We start from the raw sequence: 27802 nt of genomic DNA, 5'->3' as shown, positions 1-27802 counted from the left end.
ATTATTTTCTATTTGACCAGATACACAAGCATTTTATTGAATATCACTTGGGAAACATGCCTAATTCAGAGTAGCTGCCATCTCTCACTCTTCCTCATTTGTAGAGTTGGAAGAAATAGGAGGAAGGGAAATAGGAAGTTGATTGACTTCTGGTTGCACAGCTGGATGGGAAATGGGAGAGTGAGGGCCAGAACTCCACTAGATCATTGAGTTTTTAGCTCTATCCTTTCCCCACCATTAAATGTTGCTTCTGCTAGAGAAATGTCTCAAATGTAAACACTGCTTGGTTTTGTATTCAAATCAATAGCTTCTAAGAATAGAAATCACTTCGCAATATTTGTAAAAGTAGCATCCTAGGTTTCCCCAGCTGTAGCAAACTCTGTGATATAAAAATTAATATATTTTTCAAAGGTAGGAAGTACAGATATCTGCCACATTCCCTCCATGGTGCCTTAGTCTGAAAAAGACCCAGGCAGTGCTGTCTTCCTAGACCGTAATGCCTTGTCATGGGCAGGAATTTGTTGCTCACGTCGTCTTATAATTGAACAGGGCAGAGAGATGATGACCCACTTGCTCAGGGCGATGTAAGAAAGCTAAAAAGCTTAAGGAAGGATTGAGTGGGTCAGAATACAGTATGGCGGATTTCCAACATGAGCAGGGAGTGATGCCGAAGGGTTAGGCAGTGCTGATCAAAGGAAGGAAGGAATGAACATGTGTAAGGGGAAGAAGAATGGCTGATCCTAATCCTGGCAGGCTCCCTCTGATCATAATAAAACATTCACGTAACTCAAACAACTTGGGCACACGTGGTAGAGCTTTGAATTGGGATGTCCTGTAGATTAGTAGAGAAACCTAGTTGTGTTTACTTCTGGCCGTTTTCCATTATAGGAACATGCTCACAGTATGTGGTCCCACTGAGTCAGAAGTAATTTCAATTATTGTCTGGATATCTCCTTTAATTGTTTTTAAATCAATTTACAGTAAAATTGATTGTGTGTCTGTGTGTCTGTAGCTCTTTGCCTTTTAACACATATGTAGAGTCGTGCAGTCACCACTAAAGTCAGGATACAGAACAGTTTCAATACCCCCCAAATTCCCTCACTTTGCAGTCATGCCATCCCTGCACCCCCAGCCCCCTAGCCCCCGGCAACCACTGATTTATTCTCCATCACTATTGTTTTGTCTTTTTGAGAGTGTCTTGTAAATGAAATCATACAGTGTGTAACCTTTTGAGACCAACTTTTTTCACTCAGTACAAGTCCCTTGAGATCCATCCAGGTTATTGTGTATATCAATATTTCATTCCTTTCTATTGCTGAATAGTATGGCTTTTATGGATGTGCCTGGTTTGTTTATCCATTCTTTCCCTCAGTGGCATTTAGGTTGTTTCCAGTTTGGGATGATTATGAATAGAACTGATAGAAATATTTGTGTAGAAGTTTGTGTGGACGTAAGTTTTAATTTCTCTAGGGTAAATACCTAGAAGTAGGATTGCTGGATTATAGGGTAAGTGTATGTTTAAAAGAAACTGCCAAAGTGTTTTCCAGAATGGCTGTACCATTTATTATTCCCACCAGCAATGTATGAGAGTTCTCGTTACTCTGTATCCTTGCTAGCACTTGGTATTACTGGTATTTTTTATTTTGTCCTTTCTAATGGGTATGTAGTGGTATCTCATTGTGGTTTTAATATATATTTCCCTAATGGCTAATGATGTTTAACGTATCTTCATATGCTAATTTGTCATCTGTATCTCCTTTTTGGTGAAGTGTTTGGCCTATTATTTTTAATAGGCTTTGTTTTTTAAAGCACTTTTAGGTTCACAGGAAAATTGAGTGAAGATACAGAGAATTCCCATATACTCCCTGCCCCTGCACATGCAGAGCCTCCCCATCGTCAACATCTTTCACCAGAGTGGTACATTCGCTACAGTTGATAAACCTTCCTCCACTCTCGTCTCTGGCAAACGCTGATCTTTTTACTCTCTCCAGAGTTCCGCCTTTTCCAGAGTGTCACGTGCTTGAAGTCATACAGTTTGCAGCCTTTGTGGATTAGCTTCTTTTACTTAGTAATATGCTTCTAAGTTTCCTCCATGTCTTTTCATAACTTGGTAGCTCATTTCTCTTTAGCACTGAATAATATTCCATTGTCTGGATGTACCACAGTTTATTTATCCATCCACCTACTGAAGGACATCTTGGTTGATTCCAAATTTTGGCAATTATGAATGAAGCTGCTGCAAACGTTTGGTGCAGGTTTTTGTGTGGATATGTTTTCAGCTTCTTTGGTTGAATACCAAGATGTGCAATTGCTAGATCATATGGTAAGAGTATGTTTAGTTTTTCAAGAAATCACCAAACTGTCTTCCAAAGTGACTGTACTATTTGCATTCCCACCAGCAATTTGGTGGTGGGAATCCTTGCTGGCATTTGATGTAATCAGTGTTTGGCTCATTTTTAAATTGGCTTGTTTGTTTTTTACTGTTGAGTTTAAAATTTCCTTATATATTCTGGATATCTTGTTGGGTATGGGATTTGGAAATTTTTTCTCCCAGTTTGTAGCTTGTGTTTTCATTTTCTTAACACTGCCTTTTCTGGATAAAACTTTTTAAATTTTAAAATTTGGAAGGTTGTCTCAAATGTTAAATATAGAGTTTCCATGTAACCTAATAATTCCACTCTTAGGTATTTACCCAAGATACCTATGTATTAATACCATATGTATTAATTTCCCATGGCTGCTATAATACATTACCACAAACTTAGTTGCTTAAAACAGCACAAGTTTTTCTCTTCCTTTTCTGGAGGCCAAAAGTCTGAAATGAGTCTCACTGGCCTGAAGTCAAGGTGTTGGCAGGGCTGGTTCCTGCTGGAGGTGCTCGGGGAGAATCGGTTTCCTTGCCTTCTCTAGTGTATGGAGGCTGCCTGCATTCCTTGGCTCATGACTCCTTCCTCACATCGTTCTGAGCTTTTGCCTCCTAAGTCACATCTCCTATTTCCTCTTTTTAGTCAAATCTTCACCTGCCTCCTTCTTATAAGAACACTTGAGATTACAATTAGGGCCCTCTTGGATAATACAGAATAATCTCCCATCCCAACATCTTTAACTTAATTATATCTGCAAAGTCCTTTTTGCCATACAAGGTAACATTCACAGGTTCCAGAGATGTAGGGCATGGATATCTTTGGGAGCCATTACTCAGTCTACCATAATCTGCTCTCTGGCCCTCAAAGATCCACATTCATCCCACATGCAAAATGTATTCACTCATCCTAACATCCTTAGAAGTCTCAACCCTGAAGTACCAATTCAAGTTCAAAGCTTCATCTAAATATCATGAACTCAAAAGTCCCAAATTTCATCATCTAAATTATCTAAATCAGTTATGGGTAAGACTCTGGGTATGATCCATACTGGGGCAAAATTCCTTTCCATTTGTAGATCTGAAAAACTAGAAAACAAGTATTCCGCCTCCAAAATATAGTGGTAGGGCAGCCATAGGATAACAGTTATAGGCATTCCCATTCCAAAGGGGGGAAAATAGAAGGAAGAAAAGAGCTACCGCCCCCAAGTACCTTCAAAATCTAATCAAACAAATTCCTTTAGCTTTCAAGATCTGGGAATAATCTCCTGTGGCTTCAAATTGGCATTAGATAATGTGATTCCTCCAAATGTATTCTTTTTTAGAATTGCTTCGGCTATTCTAGTGTTTTGGCCTTTCCATATAAATTTTAGGATCAGCTTGTCTATATCTACAAAAAATCCTACTAATATTTTGGTTGGAATTATGTTAAACCTACAGACCAAATTAGGGGGCATTGGCATTCATGAACGTGGATTCCAATCCATGAACATTGACTCTCTATTTATTTAGATAATCTTTAACTTTCATCAGTGTTTCGTAGTTTTCAGCAAACAGATTCAGTATATTTCTGTTAGATTTATATGTAAATATTACATTTTTTTGAGCTATTGTAAATGGCATCTTAAAAAAATTCAGTTACCAATTGTTCAGTTCATTGGTGGTACGTAGAAATACACATTATTTTTCTATGTTGACCTTTTATCATGCAACCACACTGCACTGGCTAGCACTTCTTGCAAGGTATTGACTAGGAGTAGTGAGAGAAGACATCTTTAATTTGTTCCCACTCTTGGGGGAAGATATTCAGTGTTTCACCATTAAGTATAATGTTAGCTGTAGATGGCCTTCTTTTGAGCTTGAGGAAGTTCTTTTCTGTTAATAATTTGATGAGAGTTTTTCTCATGAGTGGATGTTGAATTTTTCCAAATGCTTTTTGTGCATCAGTTGATATAAGCATGTTGGTTTTCTTCTTTAGACTGTTAATATGGTGGGGTTAGTTTCCTCTTCTAGCTTCTTAAGATGAAGCTTAGGTTATTTATTTGAGACTCTTCTTTTTTAACATAAGCATTTAATGCTGCATATTTCCTTCTAAGCACGCTTTAACTGCATTAGCTGCATTCTGCAAATTTTGATATGTTGTATTTTCATTTTCATTCAGTTAAAAATATTTTATAATTTCACTTGAGACTTCTTCTTTGACCCATGGATTATTTAAATGTGTGTTGCTTAATTTCCAAGTATTTGGAGATATTCCTTTCATCTTTCTTTTATTGATTTGTGGTCTGATTCCATTCTAGTTAGGGAACCTACTTTGTATGACTTCAATTCTTTTAAATTTGTTCAAGTGTGTTTTATGTGATCTATCTTGGTGAATGTTCCATGTGAGCTTGGAAAGAATGTGGGTTGTGCTGTTGTTGGGCAGAGTGTTCTATAAATGCCAATTAGAGCCCGTTGGTTGATGGTGGTGTTCACTTCTTCTATACCCTTGCTGATTTTACGTCTACTAGTTCTACCCATTACAATGAGAAAAGTGCTGAAGTCTCCAACTGTAATTGTGGATTTGTCTATTTTACTTCTGTCAGGTTTTGCCTTGTGTATTTTGAAACTCTGTTAAGTATATATACATTTGGATTGTTGTATTTCTTGGTGAATTGACCTTTTTATTGTTATATATTGTCTTTAATATCCTTGGTAATTCTCTTTGTTCTGAAGTCTAGTAGTCTCCAGATCTGATATTAATAGACCCACTCAAGCTTTCTTTTTGATTAGTGTTTTCATAGAAAAAATATATCGTTTCTCATCATTTTTTGTTTGAACCAAACTATAACTTTAAATTTTAAGTGATTTTCATGTAGACAGCTTGTTGTTGGGTCATTTTTAAAAAACCCATTCACTGAATCTCTGTTTGTCAAAAGGTGTGCTAGACTATTTATCTGTAGTGTAATTATTGATATGTTTGGATTTAGATCTAATATTTTGTTTCCTCTGTTTTAGTTCTCCTCTTTCCTTTATGATTTTGGGTTATTTGAATGTTTGTAGTATTCCCTTTTATTTACAGTGTTTCTTTATATAGTTTTCTAACTGGTTGCTCTTGGCACTGTAATGTACATACTTAACTTTTCAAGTCTACTTACCTCTTCAAGTGTAGTGTAGAAATCTTACCAACCTATAGCTTTCTTTATTTTCCATGTTTTATGTTACAGTTGTGTTATATATTACATCTATACATTGAAAACTCCATCAGACAATGTTATAAGTTTTTGGTTTCAACCATCAAACATTTTTTTAAAGAACTCAGTAGAAGTATTGTCTTTTTGTATTTGTCCTATTTCCCATTTCTATTGTTTTTTCTTCATTTCTGATGTTCTAATTTTCCCGTTGGCATCCTTTCCATTCTGACTGTAAAATTTCCCTTAGCAATTCCTTCAGAGTAGTCTCCTGGAAACAAATATTATTTTTCCTCATCTGACAATGTTTTTATTTCACCTTCATTCCTGAAGGACATTTTTAGTGGATATAGAATTCTAGGTTGACAGTTCTTTTCTTTTGGTACTATAAAAATGTTTCACTTCCTTCTTGCCTCCATTGCTTCTGATGAGAAATCTATAGCCATTTGAATTGTTGTTAACTGTAAGTAATGAGGCATTATTCTCTGGTTGCTTTCAAGATTGTTCTTTTTGTCTTTAGTTCTCTGTCATTTGATTACAATGTGTTTGAGCATTATTTCTTTTGTTTTTTCTGCCAGGGATCACTGAGATTCTTGAATCTCTAGGTTTCTCTTTCGAGGAATTTGGGAAGTTTTCATTCATTATTTTTTCTGCACCATACACTTTGTGCTCTCTTTCTGGGATTCCTATAACACAAATGTTGGGCCTTTGTCTAATGCACCACAGGACCCTAAGGCTCTAGTTATGTTGTTTTTTCAATCTTTTTGTTCCCTCTCTGTTGTTCAAATTGCACAATTTATATTGATCTAACTTCAAGTTCAATAACTCTTTCTTCTATCATCTCCATTCTGCATTGAGCCCATCCACTGAGTGTGTTAATTAGTGTATTTTTCAATTCTAGAATTTCCATATGAGTTTTATTTTTATTTATTTATTTTTTTGTGAGGAAGATTGGCCGTAAGCTAACATCTGTTGTCAATCTTCCTCTTTTTTTCTTTTTTTTGCTTGAGGAAGATTGTTGCTGAGCTAACATCTGTACCAATCTTCCTCTATTTTATGTGGGATGCTGCCACAGCATGGCTTGATGAGCAGTGCCAGGTCCACACCCCAGATCCGAACCTGTGAACCCCGGGCTGCTGAAGCAGAGCACGAGAACTTAACCGCTATGCTACTGGGTCAGCCCCAGTCTTTTTTTTATCTTGTTTTTTTTCACTAGGGCTTTCTGCCTTTCAATTCTTTACAAAAGTGCTATTCCTTAGTTATTGGAACATTTTATAATAGCTGATTTAGGCCCTTGTTAGATAATTCTAATATTTGTGCCGTCTAGGCATTGGATACAAGTTGAGATTTTTCTTATTATTTATATGTCAAATAATGTTTTATTGTATCCTTGACATTTTGATTATTTTATTACGAAAGTCTGGACCTTGTTTAAATCTTACAAAAATGTTAATAATTTTATTTTGGCATGTAACTGGCCTGTTTGATTTTAGGCTGCAAGTTCTGACAAAGCTTCTGTGGATTGTGATTCGAATGGTAGTTCAGTTTTCAAAGTATTGGCAGTGCTGTTTGGATCTGTCCCACATCAGCCCGAGACTGGGTGGTAGTCTATATTATAGTTTAGTTCTAAAATCTATATATGCTGTGTAGGGTCACTTCTCTCCATGGACAACTCAGGGTGAGCCCAGGGATTCACAAACAATTGTAAGGAGCTACTTTCCCAAGTCTTCTTTCTCTGTGATCTCCAGGGAACTTTCAGTTTCCGTGGGACCTTCCTTTTTATCCTCTGAACAGAAAGCTGGGGCTTTAGTTACCCTGCTTTGCTGTACACTTCCTGATACTGTGCCTTTACCTGGGGCAAACCAGTGGGAGGACAAGGAGAGATAAAAAGCAGCAGGGCCTTGCCCCATTCTCTTGGTGCCTCAGATTCTCTAGCCAGAGAAGGTTCTTTCGCCTCCTTTGATCTCCTTCCACCTCCCTTTGCCACTGCTGCTACTGCTACCACTGGATGCCTTAGGGGCGAGGGTACAAGAAAAGAGTAGAGAATAAAAGAGAAAAAAGAGAAACTATGATTTCCCCCCATTCTGTTTAAGTGCTAGGAATTCACCCTACTGGTCTTTGAGCCAGAACGAGAGCTTCTCTTGGAGCTTTCTCTGTCTACACCCTGGTCCTTACTTACAGGTCTGGGATGCCCTAAGGTCAAGCTAGAGGATACAAGAGGAAAAACAATGGCAAGCTCACTGCTGATTTGGTGGTGCTTCCAATTCTGGTCATTTTCCCCAGTGTGCCTGCTACTATTTACTTCTCAGTCTTCAAATTGCTGCTCCATGCATTCTGTCCATGTTTAATAGATGCATGTTTAATAGATGAAAGGTATGGGGTAGTGTGCTTATGCTGTCTTATCCAGAACCAGAAACCCAGATACGATTTTAGAAGCCATTTTCTATGTTTGTCCTTTATAGCAGGACTAGGGAGAATATTGCCTCCAAGGCAGTGTCATCATCATCGTGTCCTTTTAGCATATTCAATAATCATTTCTCTTTGGGGGGAGTTTGAGATAATCCGCCTTTTCATCAGAGGCTATGAATAACATAATATGGGAAGCCGGGTTACAGTGGAATCCTTTGCCTCTCCTGGTAGAACAATGTGAGGTGGCTGTTTCAACTTCACACTCATTTGGCTGATTTAGAGAAACTTTGGGACACCAGTAAAATGATGCTGAGATCAATTTAGGCATCCATCTGCCATCCTGAAAAATGACATGCGACAAAACCTGTCAACTGGGTATAATTTTTGTAGTTTTTATCATTAACTGCCACATGTATTTCACAGTAAGAAGAGTGATGCAGGCCCACTGGTTAGGGTTTCAAGTTCAAAGAAATACAGATTTCCTGCCTCAGTGCTGTGCTTTGTGTACACTAGGGGATGAGAAGTAGGATGGGAAGTGGATGGAATTAATTAACCTATATGAGTGAGAGATAGCACTTCTTCCCTTTTCCCCATACCGTGTCAGTAGGAAGGGTATCTCTGCCCACTGAGAAGTAACGTACATCTCTGTGCCCACTGACCTTGGTGTGCAAGGTTGCACACTTTATTGTCAGTCTGCCAAGAGAAATCTGTGTTTATTCCTAGCCTCCCTATTTATGGTGCTGCTTTTTAGGACAATGGATTTAATCAGTTTCTCCTTTTTCTAGACTGTGACAAAATAAACATCATTTTTTACGGAGTTTCTGTTGGTTTCTTGTTTTAGTTAAAGTTTTGCAGTGAGAAGGCCATTTCTTTCAGTGGATGGGTATTTTTTCTTCTCCGTGAATAGATGAGTGAGGAAAGACTAGTGAGAGGGGAATATGTAGTGCCTGTTTCAGAACTGGATTAGGTATTAGACTTGATTGTTGGAAGATCTTGGATGGTGTCTCCCTATCTAGATATATCCATGGACCACTATGTTATCCAAATTTGTCAGCACAGCCCTCACTCTTCACATTTGTGAAATGTGAAGGAAGTTGTGTAGCTGTGCAGCGGGCAGAAGGATGGGGTAGGGGAAGAGTTCTAAGACTCTGATGTAGGACATGATTTGTTGTAAGAACTTGGACTGCCTACTCAATTTTCCTGAGCTTCCTGTTCACCCACTGTAAAAATTGGAAGAGCCTAGAGGGCCGTTGGAAAGATTACCAGTGTATGATAGCACCTAACCCCCTTCTTCCCTCTCAGGAGTGGGTGGTACTGTTTGAGTTTCTATTTTTGATGAGACTTGAGACTGGGTTAGGATTGCGTCACTGGTGGGAGAAGGTAGAGCGATGGGCTTAATATAAAACCATCCTATAGGATGGCATAAATCCATCCCTCCCTATATTGCTTGCAATTTTGTGTTGCCAACATCTTTGTAAATAACTGATTTTGGGGGAAGTCCCTGGAATTCTTTGTGGTGAGATACAGAGCTGGCAGAATTTTCGGCCTGGATGTGTTTTCTTGGGCAGCAGCATTGTTCATCAGCCTAAATGACACTGGTTCCCTCTGCCCCTTCAAAATTTCTCTCAAAAATCCACCTCCTACCCCCAGAGCTAGAAGATTTTATCTGCACATACAGGTGAAAGCTGAGTGCATCTGTCTGGCTTTTCCTGGACCTCTGCAGTGAATGGATGACTGTTCTTTCTCATGTGTAATGAAAGCCCAATGAGCAAATGCAGCCGCGCCCAGGACAGAGCCCTGCAGTGGCAGTGACTGGAAGGATGAATGGCTATGTGCTGGAGTGAACACCTGTGGAGGACTCAAAGAGAGTAGCAAACTCCTGGGGCCTTCCCAGGATTGAAATGTGCTATTGACTTGAACTTGCTCATGGGACCAGTGAGGAGAGGGACAGAGAGATGTCTCCCTACCCAAACAGGATCATCACAAATCCTCTCCTTCTTCTCATCTCAGACCAACTGCAGGGTGAGGGCCAGCCTGGCAGTTTTCTGGGAACATTGAACTATAGTGAGTGCTAAAATCTTCCTAGAAGTGCAACAAGGAGAGAAATGTGCCTCCTAGAGCTCTTCTCAGGGGCCTTAAAGTCCATGGTTGGAATGAATGCTTTGGTAAACTATTTGGTATGGGAGGGACGAGTTAGTTTTTCCCAAGAGGTATGTTCAAGTAGCAACAGATGTTTTCTTTTCTTTTCTTTTTTTTTGAGGAAGATTAGCTCTGAGCTAACATCTGCTGCCAATCCTCCTCTTTTTGCTCAGGAAGCCTGGCCCTGAGCTAACATCCATGCCCATCTTCCTCTGCTTTATATGTGGGACGCCTACCATAGCATGGCTTGCCAAGTGGTGCCATGTCCGTACCCGGGATCCGAACCGGTGAACCCCGGGCCACCAAAGCAGAACATGCGCACTTAACCACTGCACCACCGGCCCGGCCCCACAACAGATGTTTTCTAACTTGCCTTCTAAAGAGGGTGAGTCCACTTAACTGCAAGGCTTTGCTTTTACTGAGGGGAGTATTCAAAATTGGGGCCAGATTGAATTGCTGAGGGCAGGAGAGGCTGAGGGCTCTGACCAGTGGTCATTCTTCTCTTTTTTCTCCCCAACCAGTGCTCAGCCTCTCCTCCAAATACAAAATGAAGAAGTATTTTTAAAAATAATGTTTGAGGGGCTGGCCCCGTGGCCGAGTGGTTAAGTTCGCGCGCTCCGCTGCAGGCGGCCCAGTGTTTCGTTAGTTCGAATCCTGGGTGCGGACATGGCACTGCTCATCAGACCACGCTGAGGCAGCGTCCCACATGCCACAACTAGAAGAACCCACAACGAAGAATATATAACTATGTACCGGGGGGCTTTGGGGAGAAAAAGGAAAAAATAAAATCTTTAAAAAAAAAAAAAATGTTTGAACAAGCACCAGTTTATTTGCACATCTATCCTGTGGACCAAAGATGTGCCAGGTGTCAGCTCAAAATCAGTCTTGGAGGCAAGGCTGGAAACAAGAAGGAAAGCCATTTGCTAGGAAGGAGGATGAGAGGTAAGAGTAAAGTGTAGGGAGTCCCCAGCTGAGGAATGTGGACAAAAGTCAAGTCCAAGAACCAGAAGATGCTAATCCTGTCTACTCATCAGGGTTGCTGCCTCAGGGCTCCCTTCAGAAGGCCAGGCTGGGTCTTCCTATATTCACTTAAAGGTACTGTCCACACATGACCCTTCTCCTATTTTGGGAGACCATCATTTCTTCCAAATACTTAACTTTTCTCTTATCATCATATCTGTTCAGAGTGAACTTGCTGGCCACTGGGAAAGGAGGTGAGTAAGGAGGACCTCCAGAGAACACTGTTATCTTGTGGGGACAAACTCAAGCTGCTTAGTTTTTCGCTTCAGCACAGAGGATCATTTGATGATCAGTGATATTCCATGCTTTTCCAGCAGCAGCTAAGCAATAGGAAGCCATGAATTACAGGCCCAACATCTAACTGGCCTATGTTGCTTTGTATTAGCAGTAAAGATGTCTTCATCGTCACCATCACCGTCATCACCATCATCATCATCATCACCATCACCATGATCACCACCATCATCATTATTATCACCATTATCATCACCAACACCATTATCACCATCACTGTCACCATCATCATCACTCATTACTTATAATGATAGCTAACATTTATAGAACATCTGCACAGTACATGCTCAATAAATGCTATCTTTTAGTATGATTAGACCACAAGGGCACCTGACACATAGGAAGCACACAGCAAACATTAGCTATTTGCCAGGCACTATGTTAAGCACTTTATATACATCATCTCATTTCACTGCCTTCCTAGGAGGGAGGTACTATTGTTGTTGTCATTTTGCAGGTGATGGGAATGAGGCCTTGGAGAGGTTATACAACTTGGCCCAGGGGCACTCGGTGAAGCTGCGATTTGAACCCAAGCTTGCATGTGCTTCAGTACTTCTTACACTGCTACTGCACCTCAGGATCATGGCACCCCTTAAAAGGAAACTGCTCAGCCTAGCTAAACACCTCAGCAATTTATAGGCTACCCACTTTCAATCTCTGAACCAAATGTCTTTTTGATGAGGCCTAAAATCCATTCTAGGAAGTCACAGAGGGAAATTTCTGAAGTCATTTCTAACTTCCTGTGAAAATATTCTCTAGCTGGCAAGAGATTTTCCAGATAACAATGAATACACAATAAAGCGGGTGGCTCAGCCTTGGATACCTGGCTCACAAATAACCCATTTGGCTTCCCAATCACCCTGATACCTAAAACTAGCAGAATTTATGCTCATGGCTGGAATGGCTCTGTTCAGCCAGAAAGCAAAAGTTTATGGCTGAACCCTTTGCTCTGAAATGAAATCTAGTCTCTTTGGCTCGACTTTATTAGGCCGTATTGTACAGCGATAGGAGACATAAGTATCCAGAATCTGCTGTCACTAAAACAGAACTGAGTTGGCAAGCATTTTCATCCTCACACTCAACACTGTGTCCTAAAATGGGAAAGTTGAATAGAAATTAGGGATACAAATCAGGGCCATTTTCTGAAACTTTATTTTTAGGCGAATTAAATATAGCCATGTTCTTGTTCTCTCTTTACAAGCCCACGCTGAACTGGAGACTAAGCTATCATTGAGGTCACTTGATCAATGGAGAGAGACTGAGTAGATAAATCTGGACCCCTGAAATATTATTTAGACTAATTACCACAGCAACCCAAACACTTTGATACCCATCTTGTGCTTAATTATCTCCAAGCTTTCTCTGTAAGTGGCTCCAATATTTAGGGATACTCATGGAAAGCATTCTTTTTCATCTTTAACTCAAATCCTTTGGACTGCAATTGATTCCCTTTAATCTTGGGTCCTCAAAGGCATGATGGAGAATACTTGTTTCTTGTTCTTCTCTGTCTTTTGGAATAGCTCTTTGCTACTCAAAGAGTGGTCCATGTTCGGGCAGCATCAGTGTTGTCTGGGAGCTTGTTACAAATGCAGAATCTTAGACACCCCGCCTTGCCCCTGCTCCCCACCAGGACTACCAGCATCACAAACCACATTTTACTAAGACCATTGGGTGATTCACATGCACATTAGTGTTTGGGACATGTTGGACTCAGAGCTTGAAAGGACGTTTGTTAAGTAAGCCCTCAGACACACCCCTTGGTGAGAAATTATCCAGAGTGTTAACATCAGTGGATGTGGTGGGATTCTCACTAAACTGTCTAAAATGTTGAAGATTCTATAAAGGCATAGGCAAATTTCTAGTGGTTTATTTCCTCAAAAGCAAGTTCATAATTCCTGTGCTGATTCAAATACTTTTCTTTCTAACTCATTTCCTCTTCTGCCAGTTCTAAATAGGTAGGTAGATAGATAGATAGATAGATAACCAATCATTGTTTCTGACCTCAATTTTAGAATTTAGGAGTGATGGAATTGCCAAATATAGCCTTTGCTGTGCTCAGTCTATTTCCTGTTGAATTGTTGTTCACCTCTACATTGGAATCCAAAAAGTGAAGATAAGCAGAAGACAGGGCTAAGTCTCATGGGGAAGACAGGAGAGTCACGAAACAAGGGAGAAAAGGGGCTCCTTTCCGCAGGGCTGGTGATGGGACTCCTAGTTCGTAGTTGGAAGGACTTCAGTTAGATTGGTGGTGATACACTAGTTTCTGAGAGTTATTTCTTTCAAATGCAGGCTTCTAAGTTATGGGATTTAGAATTTAGAAAAGCATAAGCTGCTTGCTAAGTAGCCCAAGATGTTCTGTGATAACAACATCTCCCAGAAAAATATTGCTCATAATAAGAAGTTTTCTGGGAAGTTTAAAAATGACCCAATTATATATGCTCCCTATTAGATCCCAAGAAAGCAGAGTTTTTCAGTATTTGCAGGCAGAAGTTGGTTCATTTCATGGTCTGACATTAAATGCTATGAAGTTATCAATGCTCACTTACGATTAGATGCCTGGAGAAATTGTGTTTGTTTCTTTGTGTCTCTTCTCCAGTTTTGTCTTGCTCAGTTAAATTCAACAAATATTAATTATTAATAACTATAATTACCTTATAAAGTAATATCCTGCTTGTTCTAGAAGATACAAAGTTGAGCACATCAAGGGAGGGGCTCATGTTCCAAACTCCACTTTATTGTAGTTCTCATCAGATGGCTAGAAGACTCAGATGCTGTGATGGTAGCTAACGATAACTAACATGTACTGGGTGCTTACTATGGGCCAGGTTGTGTTCTCAGCATCCTATATTGATCATCTCCTTTACCCCTCCCAACCTTCCTGGAGGTGGGCACAATTAGTGTTCCCAGTGAGGCAAGGCAGAACACATCAAGTTGGGAAAATGAGGGAAGGTCTCACGAGGAAGTGGCATATGATGTGAACTTTATAGGAAGAGTTGGATTTTGACAACCGGAAATGGCCATAGAAAGATACGTTTCTACAGAAGATCAAGGGGAATAAGGCAGTGGAAGGGAGAGGAGGTTTTTAGATTAACATTGTCCATCTCCATGTTGGAGCAGCTGCTCCTTGAAATACAGGATTCTGAGACTAAGTACCATGTTTCCCCCTTGGAAATTTACAGTTCATATTAACATGTTAAATGCTCTAAGCATGGCCCTAAAAAATCCCCAATTTGGCTTCATTAAATCCAGTGCTTCCCAAATTTACTTATTCCTTTTGATAAATATTATTGAGCCACTACTATGTACTGTGCATTGTTCCAGGCACTAGAGATTCAGATAAAATTTTCTGCCTTCAAAATAACCCATAAAACCACCTCTCTACTCTCTTATGTGCAAGATAACACCTGTTAGTAAGTTCTCTCAAGCTTATTTTGGGAAATCTTAGTTGAGGATAATTCTTATCTACTGAAACTTGGGGCTAATTGTGGGAAGTAAGGTTTGTAAAATACAGTGGGACCAGCACAACTTCAAGTTCAGTCCGTGGTTAGTTGCAAGGAACTGTTTGTTAGTTATCCATGAAGAGATAAGTACAGACAATGAGAGTAAGTGCTTAGACGCTTTTATAGCAATTTGAAAGATTAATTTTATCTTGGTTGACTCTGATGGTAAACATTTGAGACTTATACTTTGTGTGTCTTGTCTTTTTATTTCTCTTTTTGGAATTCATTTCTGTTAGATTTTGTAGGAGTTTGAGCCTGCAAAAGAATGGATATTAGAAATAAAAACGAAACCCTGGTCCTTCACTTCCAATAGGCTGAGAAGCTCTGTCCTAGAAAATTCTGCATGCTGGGGGCTGAATTGTCCTCATGAGGATTGCTCGGCAGATGTCTGCTTGAGGACATTTACTTCCTGCTTGCTCTGCCCAGATTAGAATTATTTTTAGTGGTACTTTAAGGACCTTACTATTTGAAGCACAAATGAGAATGTTCTTAACTATTAGCAAGATTGCAAAACTGAAGTCCTATTTGGACAGGTAGGGACTAGGCCAATCTTTTGAAAGGTCTGACATCTTGAGCATAAATACCTCTTCCATGTTGGAGAGAAAAATAAGGAGAGGGTAGAAAACCTTCTACGTGTTGAAAAAAATACCAATTTCCTGCCACATAGGCAACACTTTCTTAGATAATTTCTAAATAATAATTATTTTTAAAAGTTCTCATATCACTCTTTCTGCTAACCCTTCCTTTAACCTTGGTTTCTCTGGCACTCTGTCTCTTCAGAAATAATCTGGTTTGGGGTAAAGTAGTGAGGAAAATGACTCGTATTCTAACACTTTTGCAGGTCTGTTAATCTCTCTTTGTACATCTCATGTGGGCTAATTTTTTCTTCATATTGGAAATGGAAGAAATCTGATGGAAGAAATCTCATTTGATAGTCTGCAGCCCACTAGTCTGGAATAAGAGATTTGGCTCAAGTCCACCCAAAATTAATCTTTGGAGTTGTTTGTTTATTCATTCAGAGCTGAAGCAACCAGTTATCTGGCATTCCCTCAAATCCCAACTGATTTGTTTTAATGGACATTGTCCTGAAGCCTTTGGAAAAGTGTGAGATCCTTTCGTCCATTCTCACATTCTGGAAAATGCAATCTGAAATAGGCCATAATTGTGGAATGCCAAATCGTAACGGAGCTCCTGAAATCCATTGCTGCTCTCGAAAGGGCAGCTGACCTGAGTCCACATCCAAGAAGTCCAGTGTTGATATGCAATTTGGCACAGAGAAGAAATATATTCTGAAAAGGTGCAAATCACCATTTGTTCCCCGTCTTTTCTGTCTCCTCCCTTGGTTTCAACTAACTTTATCACCGGTTTGCTCCACCCCTGGAAATCTGTGCAGTGAGACATTCTCTGTTCTGGCACCTGTGAGGACTTACACAAACAAGATGCAGGCGCTTCGTTTTTGAATTCCGTGAATTGATTTTAGGATTTGTAACTAAACTGAATAATGTTGAGGTGAGAAAGGGAGGGAGGAAGAGATAGCCACATGCCATTGGGCAAGTTTGTTAGCACTGGACCATAGAGGGAGATAAAGGGGGAGAGAGTCCAGGAAGCCCAATTATACTCAATTGTCCTTAACATTGTTCTTTCCAGCAAGAAACAATTAGATGCGACATTAAATCAGATTTTCCCCATGCGATTGAGAAATGGGGATAAATGACCCCATACATTTTAGTAACCAGCCTCTACGCTCTTCAGCCTAGAGCCCGTAAATGCTGATTCCGTGTTTATTATTGTAGTCAAGGGCTCGACACTTCCTGTGGGTATTCTGTCTTTTTTGTAGGAACATATTAAATGTTTTTATGGGATCTGAGGTATGTTGATCAGTTCATGTCACTGCATTCTGTTTTAGACTGTCACATTATAAAGGATAGTGACAATGTACTGTGTAATTTATATGTACAAATGTTCATTCACATGTGGCCAATTAATTCTTATTAAGCAGTTTTATGATATAAAACTGTGCGTTCTTTAGAGGAAGCATGTTAACTGAGAATTTGGATACATTTTTAAAAATTAGTAAATGCAATAAATACCTGATAATACAGTAGCCTCCTACTACCAGTTTGGGACAAGGTTAGTGTGTATATCACAACTCACCTTTTCTTATTGCAGCTATTAGCATAATGGTTATTGGTTTTTATAATTTCCTTTTAGTTCATTATTTTTGATGTGCATAATATGACATATATTTTGATTAAAACAGTGTGCTTGTTTTCAATTGAATAAGGATTTTTATATGCTAATCTTTGGAATTATTTACATGACTCCAGAGGTAGGGATGGACTTTTGCGAAATTATTTGGCTGTAATCAATACAGTTATTCAGACTCTTTGCTGGGAACAGAAGATGGTGGTTGTAACATATCCTAGCCAAGATGGTTGATTTTTTACATTCACAGGGCTGTTAGCATTAGAGAAACACAGTTTCACTCTAATCAGAGAAAGCATAAAAAATAAAGGGTGTCGTTATCAACCTACCACTAGTAACACATGCAGAATCTGGGATCAAGAAGGTGTTACTTTCCTGGGAGCCAAAGCTGATGTTTCTGGTTGGAAGGAGTCTTTGATGGATTGGTATGAACCATTTACTTTGGGGGTTGAACTAGACTGGTTGAAAAATTAGATAATGAAAGGTAGATAAATAAGACCATGAGAAGTGTAAACGAGCTAGCCCAATGGCTCAATTCTCTTTTCGCACTGAAGGTTCTGTGAGCATTTGATGAATAAGGACTTACAGCACACCACCTGCACATCTTTGCTGGATGCTCTTCTAAAGCAGCCGGAGTTTGATCTGACAGCCAAGGGAGAAATTGCTGCCTCAGGAAATGCTTCGCCTTTGACTGATTGTTGAATGGCTGGCAAATTAATTTTGGTGCCTTTCCCTAAGTCATTTTGGTCCCATTCTTTCATTTTTCTGCTGGGATGTGTGTATTTGCATTACAGCTAAAAATACGTTGACAACACAAATGTGGAGAACAGCATGTACTATTTTAGGAAAGAAGTTGTAGGCTAGGATGGTTCCATTTCATAGGATAGGAATGATGCTGTCATGCTCTGAGAGGGAGCCTGAACTCTCCTTTCAGCTCTACTCAAAATCCGTTTTACTTCTCAGTGAACGCTTACAAAGTCATGGGCTCCAGGGTTTAAGATTTTGAGTCATTGAGGGGCTTCTGTTCTGATATTTTCCCCTTAGGTACTTATATACAGCAAACCCTCCCTGCCCGCTAAAATCCTAGCACACCACTACCCTATATATTTACCTTGTCATCTCTAGCAAGAGGTATTATGGTGGGTGGTAAAGAACGTGAACTCTGGATCCTGTCTGTACCGCTAAGTGGCTTTGTGACCTTCAGTGGGTTACCTAACCTCTCTGTGCCTCTGTTTTATCATCTGTTAAAGAGCAGTCATAATGACAACAACTTGCTCCACCCTCTCTAGATCTCTTTGTTTACTGTCATTTTCTCCGTGTTAAGGCACAAATGTTTTAAACTCAACATATTTTACACTTATTTTTCCTTTCCTAAGAATGCATTTCATTACTGCGGACAAAGGTAAAAGTGACAAAGGTGCACTTTTGTTTTTGCTTTTCCAAAGTCAGTCAAAGTTGTCAAGGTTGAGATTTAGAAGGGTAAACCTTGACAGGAAGTGATCATTTAAGCACTCGCCTTGGGATGAAGGTTGACGGCCTGTTGCCTAAGTTTGTGACGTCCTACAGTGTCAGAAGGCTGGCTGTCCACTCCCTGACTCTCCTGGTGTGACGGCCTGTTCCTATGCTTGTTCTATTACAACTTGTCATTCTTGACCTTACGGATTAAAGAGTCTCAGTGTAATTATGATTATTGATTCTTCTGTTCTTCTGTTATAGATATGGGTTTAAAGATTTTTTTTGATTGTGGTAAAATACATGTAACATAAAATTTAACATCTTAACCATTTTTAAGTGTTTTCTTCAGAAATACTGTTAAAGATGTGGAAATCTTAAAGGGTTCTGCTGCTGAATTTAAACTCCTCAGCATGTATACAGCGCATTCAGTGCTACTGTATCTAGCACTGTAGACACCAACTGGGAATCTGCATACGGATGTGAAGAGGAATTTGGCTTTCTAGAAAAGTTCTATATATTTTTTCCAGTTTGTTGACTTTCAGTCCTCAAGCATTTCAGATCAGCCTCAAAGGCAAACTTGCAGAAAAAGAAATATGGGAAAAATCAGTGAAAGTCACATATATCTAGTCAGATATATCTTAGCCAGATACATCTGGCTGGTGCTTTTTCTGGCAAAGAGAAAAATATGGGAAAATAAATACCAGTTTAAATAAGATTTAATTGGTAATTAGAATAGGTCCTAAGATACAGAAGTATTTGCTGAATGAGTATAAGTATTTGCTGAATGAATGAATGAATGAATGAATGAAACAATCTTTGCTAATTCAAAATGAACATGAATAATATTGTTATCCTACAAAAAAATCTGTTTCTACTTAAAAAGTTTAATGATTAACTTTAGTAATTAATAAAATTTGATCTAAAGAGTAATTCCATTAGCACATAGAGACATGAAAATATGACCATAACTAAAAGAACCATATTAATTGAGGAATACCACCAAAATCAATAATAATGGAGATAAAGGTTCATATTTTCATTATTTTTGAAAATCAAGTGTAATATTTAAATAACACGTTATAAAAAGAACGTCTTTGCTAAAAGAATAGGCTAAATTCTTCCACTTTAACAATACTACTTGCCCATAAATATCTACTATAAGGATTTATAATTGGCAGTTGCTCATATAGTATCCTATCCACTGGTAAAACAAATATTTTCAGTTATTTACTAATGTAGACTAGGATTTTTTCAAATTAGTTAGAATTAATGACTTTTGCTTACAAAGTCAAGAATATCTTTTATTTGAAAAAAGTTGACATCTTATGATTCAAGGAAATTAAGAAGTTTGTGCTTAGCTAAACACATTGCAGTTAATTTTTAAAATCATACAGTTTAACAATAGAAATGGTTGAGTGCCTTTTTTTTAAAATACCGCACTCTGGGGAAGACCAATTTGTAGATAAACAACCCATACCCAGCAGCAGTGCATAGCTAATGTCTAACGGGTGGGAGTAGGTTAGAAGCAGCTCAAGCTAATGAAGTTAACCCACATAATCTAATCCCCCAGACTGAGCACAAAGCAGACAAATAGCATAGAAGCAGGGAGCATTCAATTTATTTCTAAATTATTCCTGGCTTTTGTATTGCAGAATGTCACCAAGTAGATGGTAGGTGTGCATTTCCCAGTGTTTCCAACTCTCTCAACTTCACACATTGCATTTCCCCTCATTGACTATTGGGCCACAGGCAAGATGACTTTTAATTCAATATCAGCACAAAAAATTGTAAAGAGACACTTTCTCTTGGCTGGGAAACTGCCTATCGTCTTCTCGCTAACCTCAGTAGAGGTGAACGTGGGAGGCAGCAGCTTGCAGAGACCCCAGGACCACACAGCCTGCCCGCCTGTCTTGGGAATCCCTGAGATCATCAGCATTCTTGTTCTTATTCACTTTATAATTTTTTTCTAATGTTATTTGAAATTTCCTGTCATTGGTGAATTCTTTTTTTTTTCTTGTTTTGTGGAGAAGAAACTTCTTCTTCCTTTTTTCTTTCTTTCTTTCTTTTTATTTTTTGGTGAAGATGATTGGCCCTGAGCTAACATCTGTTGCCAAGTCTTCTTCTTTTTTTTTTCTCCCCAAAGCCCCAGAAATTGTATATCCTAGTTGTAGGTTATTTTATTTCTTCTATGTGGGATGCTGCCACATCATGGCTTAATGAGCAGTGTGTAGGTCGGCACCCAGGATCCAAATTGGCAAACCCTGGGCTGCCCAGGTGGAGTGTGTGAACTTAACCACTCAACCACGGGCTGGCCCCCTCACTTTTTAGTTTTTAAAGATTGATTCTAATGTAAAATCCTTCCAGAAATGACTACCAGGAAGAAGGGTGTTGGGAAAACCAGTTGAACTTAATTGATTAGAAAAAAAAAAAAGCATTTTAATGATATTTGGGGTAAGATAACTCTGAAACTATATTTTACCTTTTGTGATATTCAAGGTGGAGTTGGAAAAATCTACTATTTTTTTTTCCAAACTAGAAATAGATGTATTGTTTCACTGTAATATCAAACAATGAAGAAATCTATAGAGAAAAAAATGTCATTTTACATCTCAGAGATAACAACTATTAGTATTTTGGTATAAAGCTTTCTAGATTTTTCTATGGCTTTACCAACATTCAGGTAATTATAGTATGTTTTAAAAGAATAGGATCGGACTATACGTACTAGTACTGTACCTTTTTACGTAATTTCCATATGAACAGGTACACATTTTCATCATAATTTTTAATTGCTTTTCTCTATTCCATTGAATAAACATACCATTTGTGGTTATTTCCAATTTTGCATGAATAGAAGGGATATTCTTATACATGTCTTTTATACTTGTCTGCTTGTTTCTTTGCTATGAACGCTTAAAATGGAATTGTTGTGTGAAAGACTATGTACTTTTATAAATTTTGATAACAATTGTAAAATTTCTTTCCAAAAACTTGTATCTATTTACCTGCCCACCAGCATTGTGAGTGAGCGCCCATGCCTCCACACCCTTGGGAAACACACAGGTTAAAAAGAGGTGGTGCCTTAGGGGGGACATACTTGTAGTCTATGAGTTTAGGGTCATGGAAAGCTTCATGTGGGCTGTGTAATTGTGTGCCTGGTTGCTAAAGAAGGTCACCATCACATAACCAGTGCATTCATTTGTTTACTAAATGGTATAACTCAAGTTTCCCTTTTCCATCCTACTGTCATATCTTAAACCCTCCTCTTGTGTTCTCCTTTAGATTGAGGAAGACACGTGGCAGAAGTACTACTTGGAAGGAGTCTCAAATGAAATGTACACAGAATATCTCTCCAGTGCCTTCGTGGGTCTGTCCTTCCCTACTGTTTGTGAGTAAGTGACCATTAACCATACGCTCTTTGGCTCTCAGGGATATTTAATGTGCCCCTTGTAGGACAGACATCCCACCTCTGCCCAGCACAGTTGGGGCACTCAACAGTTACTGAGGGTATCCTGTGTGCTCAGCCTTGTACGATGAGTGGGAAAGTGGGTCATTACATGGTCCCTGCCTTGGGGATTTCTGCTGGCCCTACATTTCCCTCCAGTCCTGAGAATCTCAGGCTTGGACGTATCATTTGTACGAAATTATGAACTGCAGTTTTCCTGCTTGTCTTGAATTATTCTCCTGCGACAGAGACTCATTTGTGAAGGGTGGCATGAACCCATGACTCTCTGATTTTACCAGGCCAAACCAATCTTGCTAACTCCTTGATGAAAGGGATTTTAATCTCTTTTTCAATTAAATCAGATCATAGAGACATCAGAGAAGCCACTGTTCAAAGTGTGTCCTCAATTTGCTGAGAAAATGTGGAACCAAATGTACAGAAGGAGGCCTTGGAAAAGTCCTTAGCAATTTGGCCCAACATGGACAACCACCGTGTTACAACAAGAAGGCTTGAGGCTGGCCCAGTGGCGTAGTGGTTAAGTTCGCCCACTTCACTTTGGCGGCCTGGAGTTTGCTGGTTCAGATCCTGGGCACATACCTACACACCGCTCATCAAGCCTTGCTGGGGCGGCATCCCCCATAGAAAATAGAGGAAGATTGGCACAGGTGTTAGCTCAGCAACAATCTTCCTAAAGCAAAAAGAGGAAGATTGGCAACTGATGTTAGCTCAGGGCCAGTCTTCTTCACTAAAAAGAAGAAGGCTTAACTTGTCCTTATACTGGCTCAGCAGGATGGATCTGAGCAGGACCAGTCCCAGCCTGTCATGGCACCTCGAGGTAGAACAGGGAATACCTAAGGGGTATAATCTCAGAAGCTCCAGGTGTCTTGGTCCCCAAGAAACTTCCTTAATGACACTGCCTCCGATTCCCCACTTAGAATCTCAGATGTTGGGTTTAAGTCAAACAGGGGCTCTGTCCCCTGTGAAAACACAATTTTCCTGGGAATGCTGAAACATTAAGCCTGATTACCGACACCTTAGCAAAGGATTTGATAAGCTCAGTCTCACTGATAAAAACTAGGAAGAAATGGGAATCTGGGAACCCATTGGGCTGAGGAAGCAAAGCTGCTCTCTTGTGCTGTCTGCCTGTCTACACACCAAACCTGCCTTCTGGAAAGGGAGATCTGAAGAGGCTAGTCCTGGGGGCTCTCGGGCTCCTCTGTCTCACGGTTTCCTGTCGGTGTGCAGTGGAGAGGGGACAGAGTGCCTAGGAGTCTGGTGTTTGCCTGGAGCCTCCTGTCAGTGAGCACAGCAGGCGCACTCTCTCCATCCCTGGCCCAGACCTGAAGCAGTCCAAAATGGTTTGGCTGTTTACTGACATTTCCCACCCTGTCTCTAAGGGAAAGTCTAAATGCTCAATGCACTGGAAAAGTGAATAGGTAATTGATTCGGAAGGAGTTATTTTCTGAAAATGGATGCCCTGTTGTAACTCCCACGTGTTCCTTTATTTGAGAGCTATTTCTCTTTCTGCCACACAAAGAAGTTAACCATTCAGAGACATTGGGTCCTGGAACACTGAAGCTGTCCCAGGGGATCATTTCCACCTTGGAGCTTGGCCTGCCTAGGATAGAAAGCCCAGGAGAATTCAGGACTTACAATAGAAGCTGGCTTTATAAAAAGGCAATCGAGGCCCCCTATAGCTAAGGCAGGGATAGTCTGAGCACACAGCAGAGCTGCCGGGGCCTGGAGATGTCCTCTGGCATTGGGGGCATTAGCAGGGGAGCGTGCAAAGCCCCCTTCCTTGGCTGTTGATTTTCCCTGGCTTGACCAGTGTTTATGTCTAACATAAGTTTTCCCTCGGGACTTTCCCACTGCTTCTCTTACTCTGCTCCTTGGAACCAAGCTTAAGAGTGTTAACCTAGAGGATTAGGACTGCTACCCCTAGGGGCTGCAACTGTGATACCTACAGGGTAAATTTGACTCATGTTTTTGCCCTATACAGTATTTAATTTCCTAAAAGTTAGTTGCCAATATTTCAAAAGAGTTGTATTTCACATAAAAACTGGATTTCTGGCCTCTCTTGAAAATCTGATGAGCCAACACAGGAGTTGCATTTCTGCCAAATGCTCACTGGCTCCAGTCTGCTGTAAGAAAGGGTTTAGTGTAGGCCTTCCCCTCCCTGATGTCTTAAACCAGACCAAATTTGCATTTACATCCCAGGCCTGGCCCTGTAGACCTGTCAGTTTGCCAACTCTGACCCACTGTGTGGTGTGAAACTTCACTGTCCTTTGGAGCCTTTGGAGCTAGTGCTGGACACTAGTGGCTGCTGAAAACATTTCCCTTGATAGATTTCCAAGTTTAGAACAGTCGCCAAGGAGGAGAAAACGCCTCAGACACACCTTCTTGTCAGAGAATTTAGTATTTGTTCAGTACAGCGTCTGCAATACAAAGAAACTTCTGATGTGAGTGAGAATGTGTTCAACTTAGTGCTATTATTCGTTTAACACAATGATACAGCAGAGGTAGAAATAATCAATAAAGAAAGGACATTTAATGAGATTTAGGAACCTCCCAAAACATTGAAGCTCTCCTCAAGCATTTGATTATCTGGAGGCTTAATTATCTGTGCTTTCTACTTTAAATTAAAGAAAAGCCATAACTCAAAGTTACCAGCAGTTTAATGATAACACTCTTCAATTCAGGTTAATTAAAGCACAGCCGTAATTAGAGTGTAGTGTTGTATATCACCAGGCTGGTGCAGAAGTATTTTCATTACAGTAAGAATTGGCTATTCAATTTCAAGATGACATAAAGGACGCCAAAATATATTTTAAGCTGGTTCATGTAGAAGAAAAAGAATTGGGGATTATTCTGGGTATAATAAAGCACAGATAAAATATACAGATTTTCAGAGCAGTTTCTGTAATTACGTGCTGCATTAAAACAATATGCAGCCAATAACATCTTAAAGCATGAAAAGAAATAAATTTGCTCTTGCCCTGAGCTGGCAGAGCCCCCTTGAAGAGTGGAGTCATCACACAGGAGAGCTTGGCGTTTTCTCAGAAGCTGGGAGAGTCATTCTATGAAAAGATAAAGGGGAAGGAGAAAGGGGTGAAATTTGAAGTTGTTTCCAAAGAGAACAGAATGGGGGAGGAAGAGAGGCAAGAGGGGCCGAAGACACCCTGAGGCAAGCTTTTTAAAAATTTCAAGCAGAGAGATGCTCTCCTGTCCAGGTGAGACTCATGCCAGTTATACATTTTGACTTCTCTGCACCAGCCTTTTGGCTTCACCATGTATATCACTAGAAGATGCAGCTTTGTTCCAAAAACAGTAACTAATTTAGGCAAAATGCAATATCATTTCTAAATATTTCATTTATGTTTTCTCATTTAATCCTCACAACAATCCTGTGAGGTTTATATTAATATCACTGTCTCTGTTTATAAATGAGGACGCTGTGACTCAGAGGACGTTGGTGCCCCTTCCAAAGCCACCTAGCCGACAAGTTATAGAACCAGGATTTCGATGCTGGGGCCTCTTGCAATTGGGAGCAGCTTGGAGTAGCTGCTAGATGAGGCTAGCTAATTAAGAAACTCCTAGGGAGCTTATTAAGTGGAGAGGTTTCTAGGCACCATTTCCAGATTTTAACGTATGGGATAAGTTCTAAAAAATCTGAATCTTTTACATGCAAGTCGGGTGATTCTGATTCAAAGTCTGATGACTGGGAGCCCCAACTGACTCCATCTCTCCACACCACAGGCTGGAATAACCTCTTCTTATTCCCCACTTTGGGCTCAGTGACTGGAATGTTTTTCTTTGATTGTAGCCAAGTCATAGAATCGTAGGTGGGCCACATCTTGCAAGCTAATGTTTTTGGGATTGGAGCCTTTGTGTGAGCTTGCTTGCCATCATTCCTTCTTCACTTAGGCTATTCTACAATCTCCAGGAATAAATCTGCACTCTACCATGCCAAGTAAACCTCTGACTGCTCTCCCTACTCCCCAGACCTCATCCAATTCAATATAGAGAAAGGATCTGGGGGCACTGAGCCCCTTAATGCTCTCCACCAGGTTTTCACTAAGGATAGTAACAGCACTTTAAGGGTGGGAGAACTGATAAGTGCTAAAATGCAAAGAAGTACAGAGGAAACAAGGGCAGTTCAGGATGCAACCCTCAAAGATGCCTCTTGGCCTTGTTGGAGATCATGGTAGACATGTTCTGGACCTTCCCCAGGATGCCCCTTTAAGCTCCAGCAACTCCTGAGCATCTCCCCTGGGTTTTGCATGGCTGGCTTACCCCTGGGTCTGTGTGGCTGTAAGATCAAGGCAAGGAGCTTTGGGATATGAAGGAGAGAGTGCCACCCGTTGTTCTCTGAACACCAGAAAACTACCTGCTTCCTTTTTCCTCCCACTCCTTTCCTTCCTCAGCAGGCAACTGTGGAGGGTGCAGATGGCTAGCTCACCCCTGGCAGAAGTGAGGGGCTGGGGTATGAGGCCATGTTTGACACTATGAGCAGTTCCAATAATAAGATGCTGTGTGATGTCATGGAGTATGAACTATGGAGTCACAAAGGCCTGGGGTCAAACCCCTAGATCAGCCACTTGCTGGATATGTGATTTGGGACAAGGTATTTGATTTCCGCATACCTCCTTCCTTTGCTAGGTACCAGCTGCCCCCCAGTTTCCTCATTTCTGAAACAAGAATGATGTTACTTATCTCTCAGTAGTAGTTAATATCCTTTTCCACTCTCCTACCTCTCTTCCTCCCACCCCCTCTCTATCTTGTCCCATGGAATATAATGTAAGCATTGAGAAAGAAAGAAATACATTGTGGCATTCCAGGTTATATTTACTCTTACCTTTTAGAAAATTCTGCCATCAGTTACCAGCCAGCCAATCAATTAGATATTTAATGAACTTGGTATATGTGTGCCAGTATGCCAGGCATGGTGCCATCCCTAGAGGAACCTGCAATTAGATTTGGTCAAATATATGCACATTAAAAGATTAATACCAGTACTTGTGAATGCCAGGTAAAGGATCTGTTTCCCTACAGCAGCTGCCTTCTGAGAGTTTGCAGTCTGGCCAAGGAACATAATACCCATCCTCAGGGAGAGCTAAACACCCATTGATAAGTGTTTGATGAATATATGCAACTGGAGGACGGATGCTAAGAGTTACAGGGAGAGAGAGCTCCCTGTAGGCTGGAGGTGACCAGGAGAGGGTTCTTGGAAGAAATGACATTTGAGCTGTGCCTTGTAAGGCAGTTGGATTCAGAGAGGAACTAAAGACGGAAAAGGGAATTCTAAGTGGTAGGGAATCAGGAGGCTGGGAGTACACAGTACCAAACAGAACCATCTTAACACCCATGTCTCTTTGAGATTTTCCAATAACAGCCAATTGGTTTCCCCTTTAGATGAGAGAAGAAGAAAAATCAGATTTCTTTTGACATGTGATGTTTTCAGGGGGAAACAGCGATAGTGTTTTTATGATGAGAGCTAGAAAAGGTGAGGATGCACCCCGCTGCCTCAAGGTAAGAATGTGAAGGCAGAGGGGAGAGGAGGGAGGGAGGGAGGGAAGGAGGAACTGAAGGAAACCACAGGTTCAGAGGTTGGGCTACTCCAAGAGCAAGAACACTATGTTCCAGGTTCTGAATCTCACAGTGAGCACATTAGCCAGTCAGTCATCACCTGCAAAATAGAAAATCTTAACTGTATCAGGTTTTACAGCTCAGAGGGGATTAGGACAAAGGATGTATTTAAAATAAGGTGTCCCTCTTTGTCCCCTGCAGATGATGGAGCAGTTAA

At 40.2% G+C, this 27802-nt stretch overlaps 1 protein-coding gene and 1 long non-coding RNA gene across 27 annotated transcripts in view; one reads left to right on the top strand and one right to left on the bottom strand.

The window, feature by feature from the left end:
• The window catches only part of KCNMA1 (potassium calcium-activated channel subfamily M alpha 1), a 719065-nt gene that overhangs the window by 523248 nt on the left and 168015 nt on the right, over nucleotides 1–27802 (top strand). For all 26 annotated transcript variants that reach the window (XM_008519122.2, XM_008519119.2, XM_070612927.1 and 23 more), the window contains one exon: nucleotides 21837–21946. In XM_008519122.2, the coding sequence (XP_008517344.1) occupies nucleotides 21837–21946 (110 nt within the window). The remainder of the gene's footprint in view (nucleotides 1–21836; nucleotides 21947–27802) is intronic.
• Nucleotides 24526–26522, bottom strand: LOC139082342 (uncharacterized). Its single transcript, XR_011538242.1, has 2 exons — nucleotides 26387–26522; nucleotides 24526–25076 (listed from the first exon to the last, which is right to left on the bottom strand). It is a non-coding gene; the product is annotated as an uncharacterized lncRNA (long non-coding RNA).

The sequence above is a fragment of the Equus przewalskii genome, chromosome 1 (assembly GCF_037783145.1).
Source record: "Equus przewalskii isolate Varuska chromosome 1, EquPr2, whole genome shotgun sequence".
In the NCBI taxonomy this organism is placed as follows: domain Eukaryota; kingdom Metazoa; phylum Chordata; class Mammalia; order Perissodactyla; family Equidae; genus Equus; species Equus przewalskii.
Note: the sequence above shows the minus strand (reverse complement) of the source record. Positions and strands in the feature narration are given on the sequence as shown.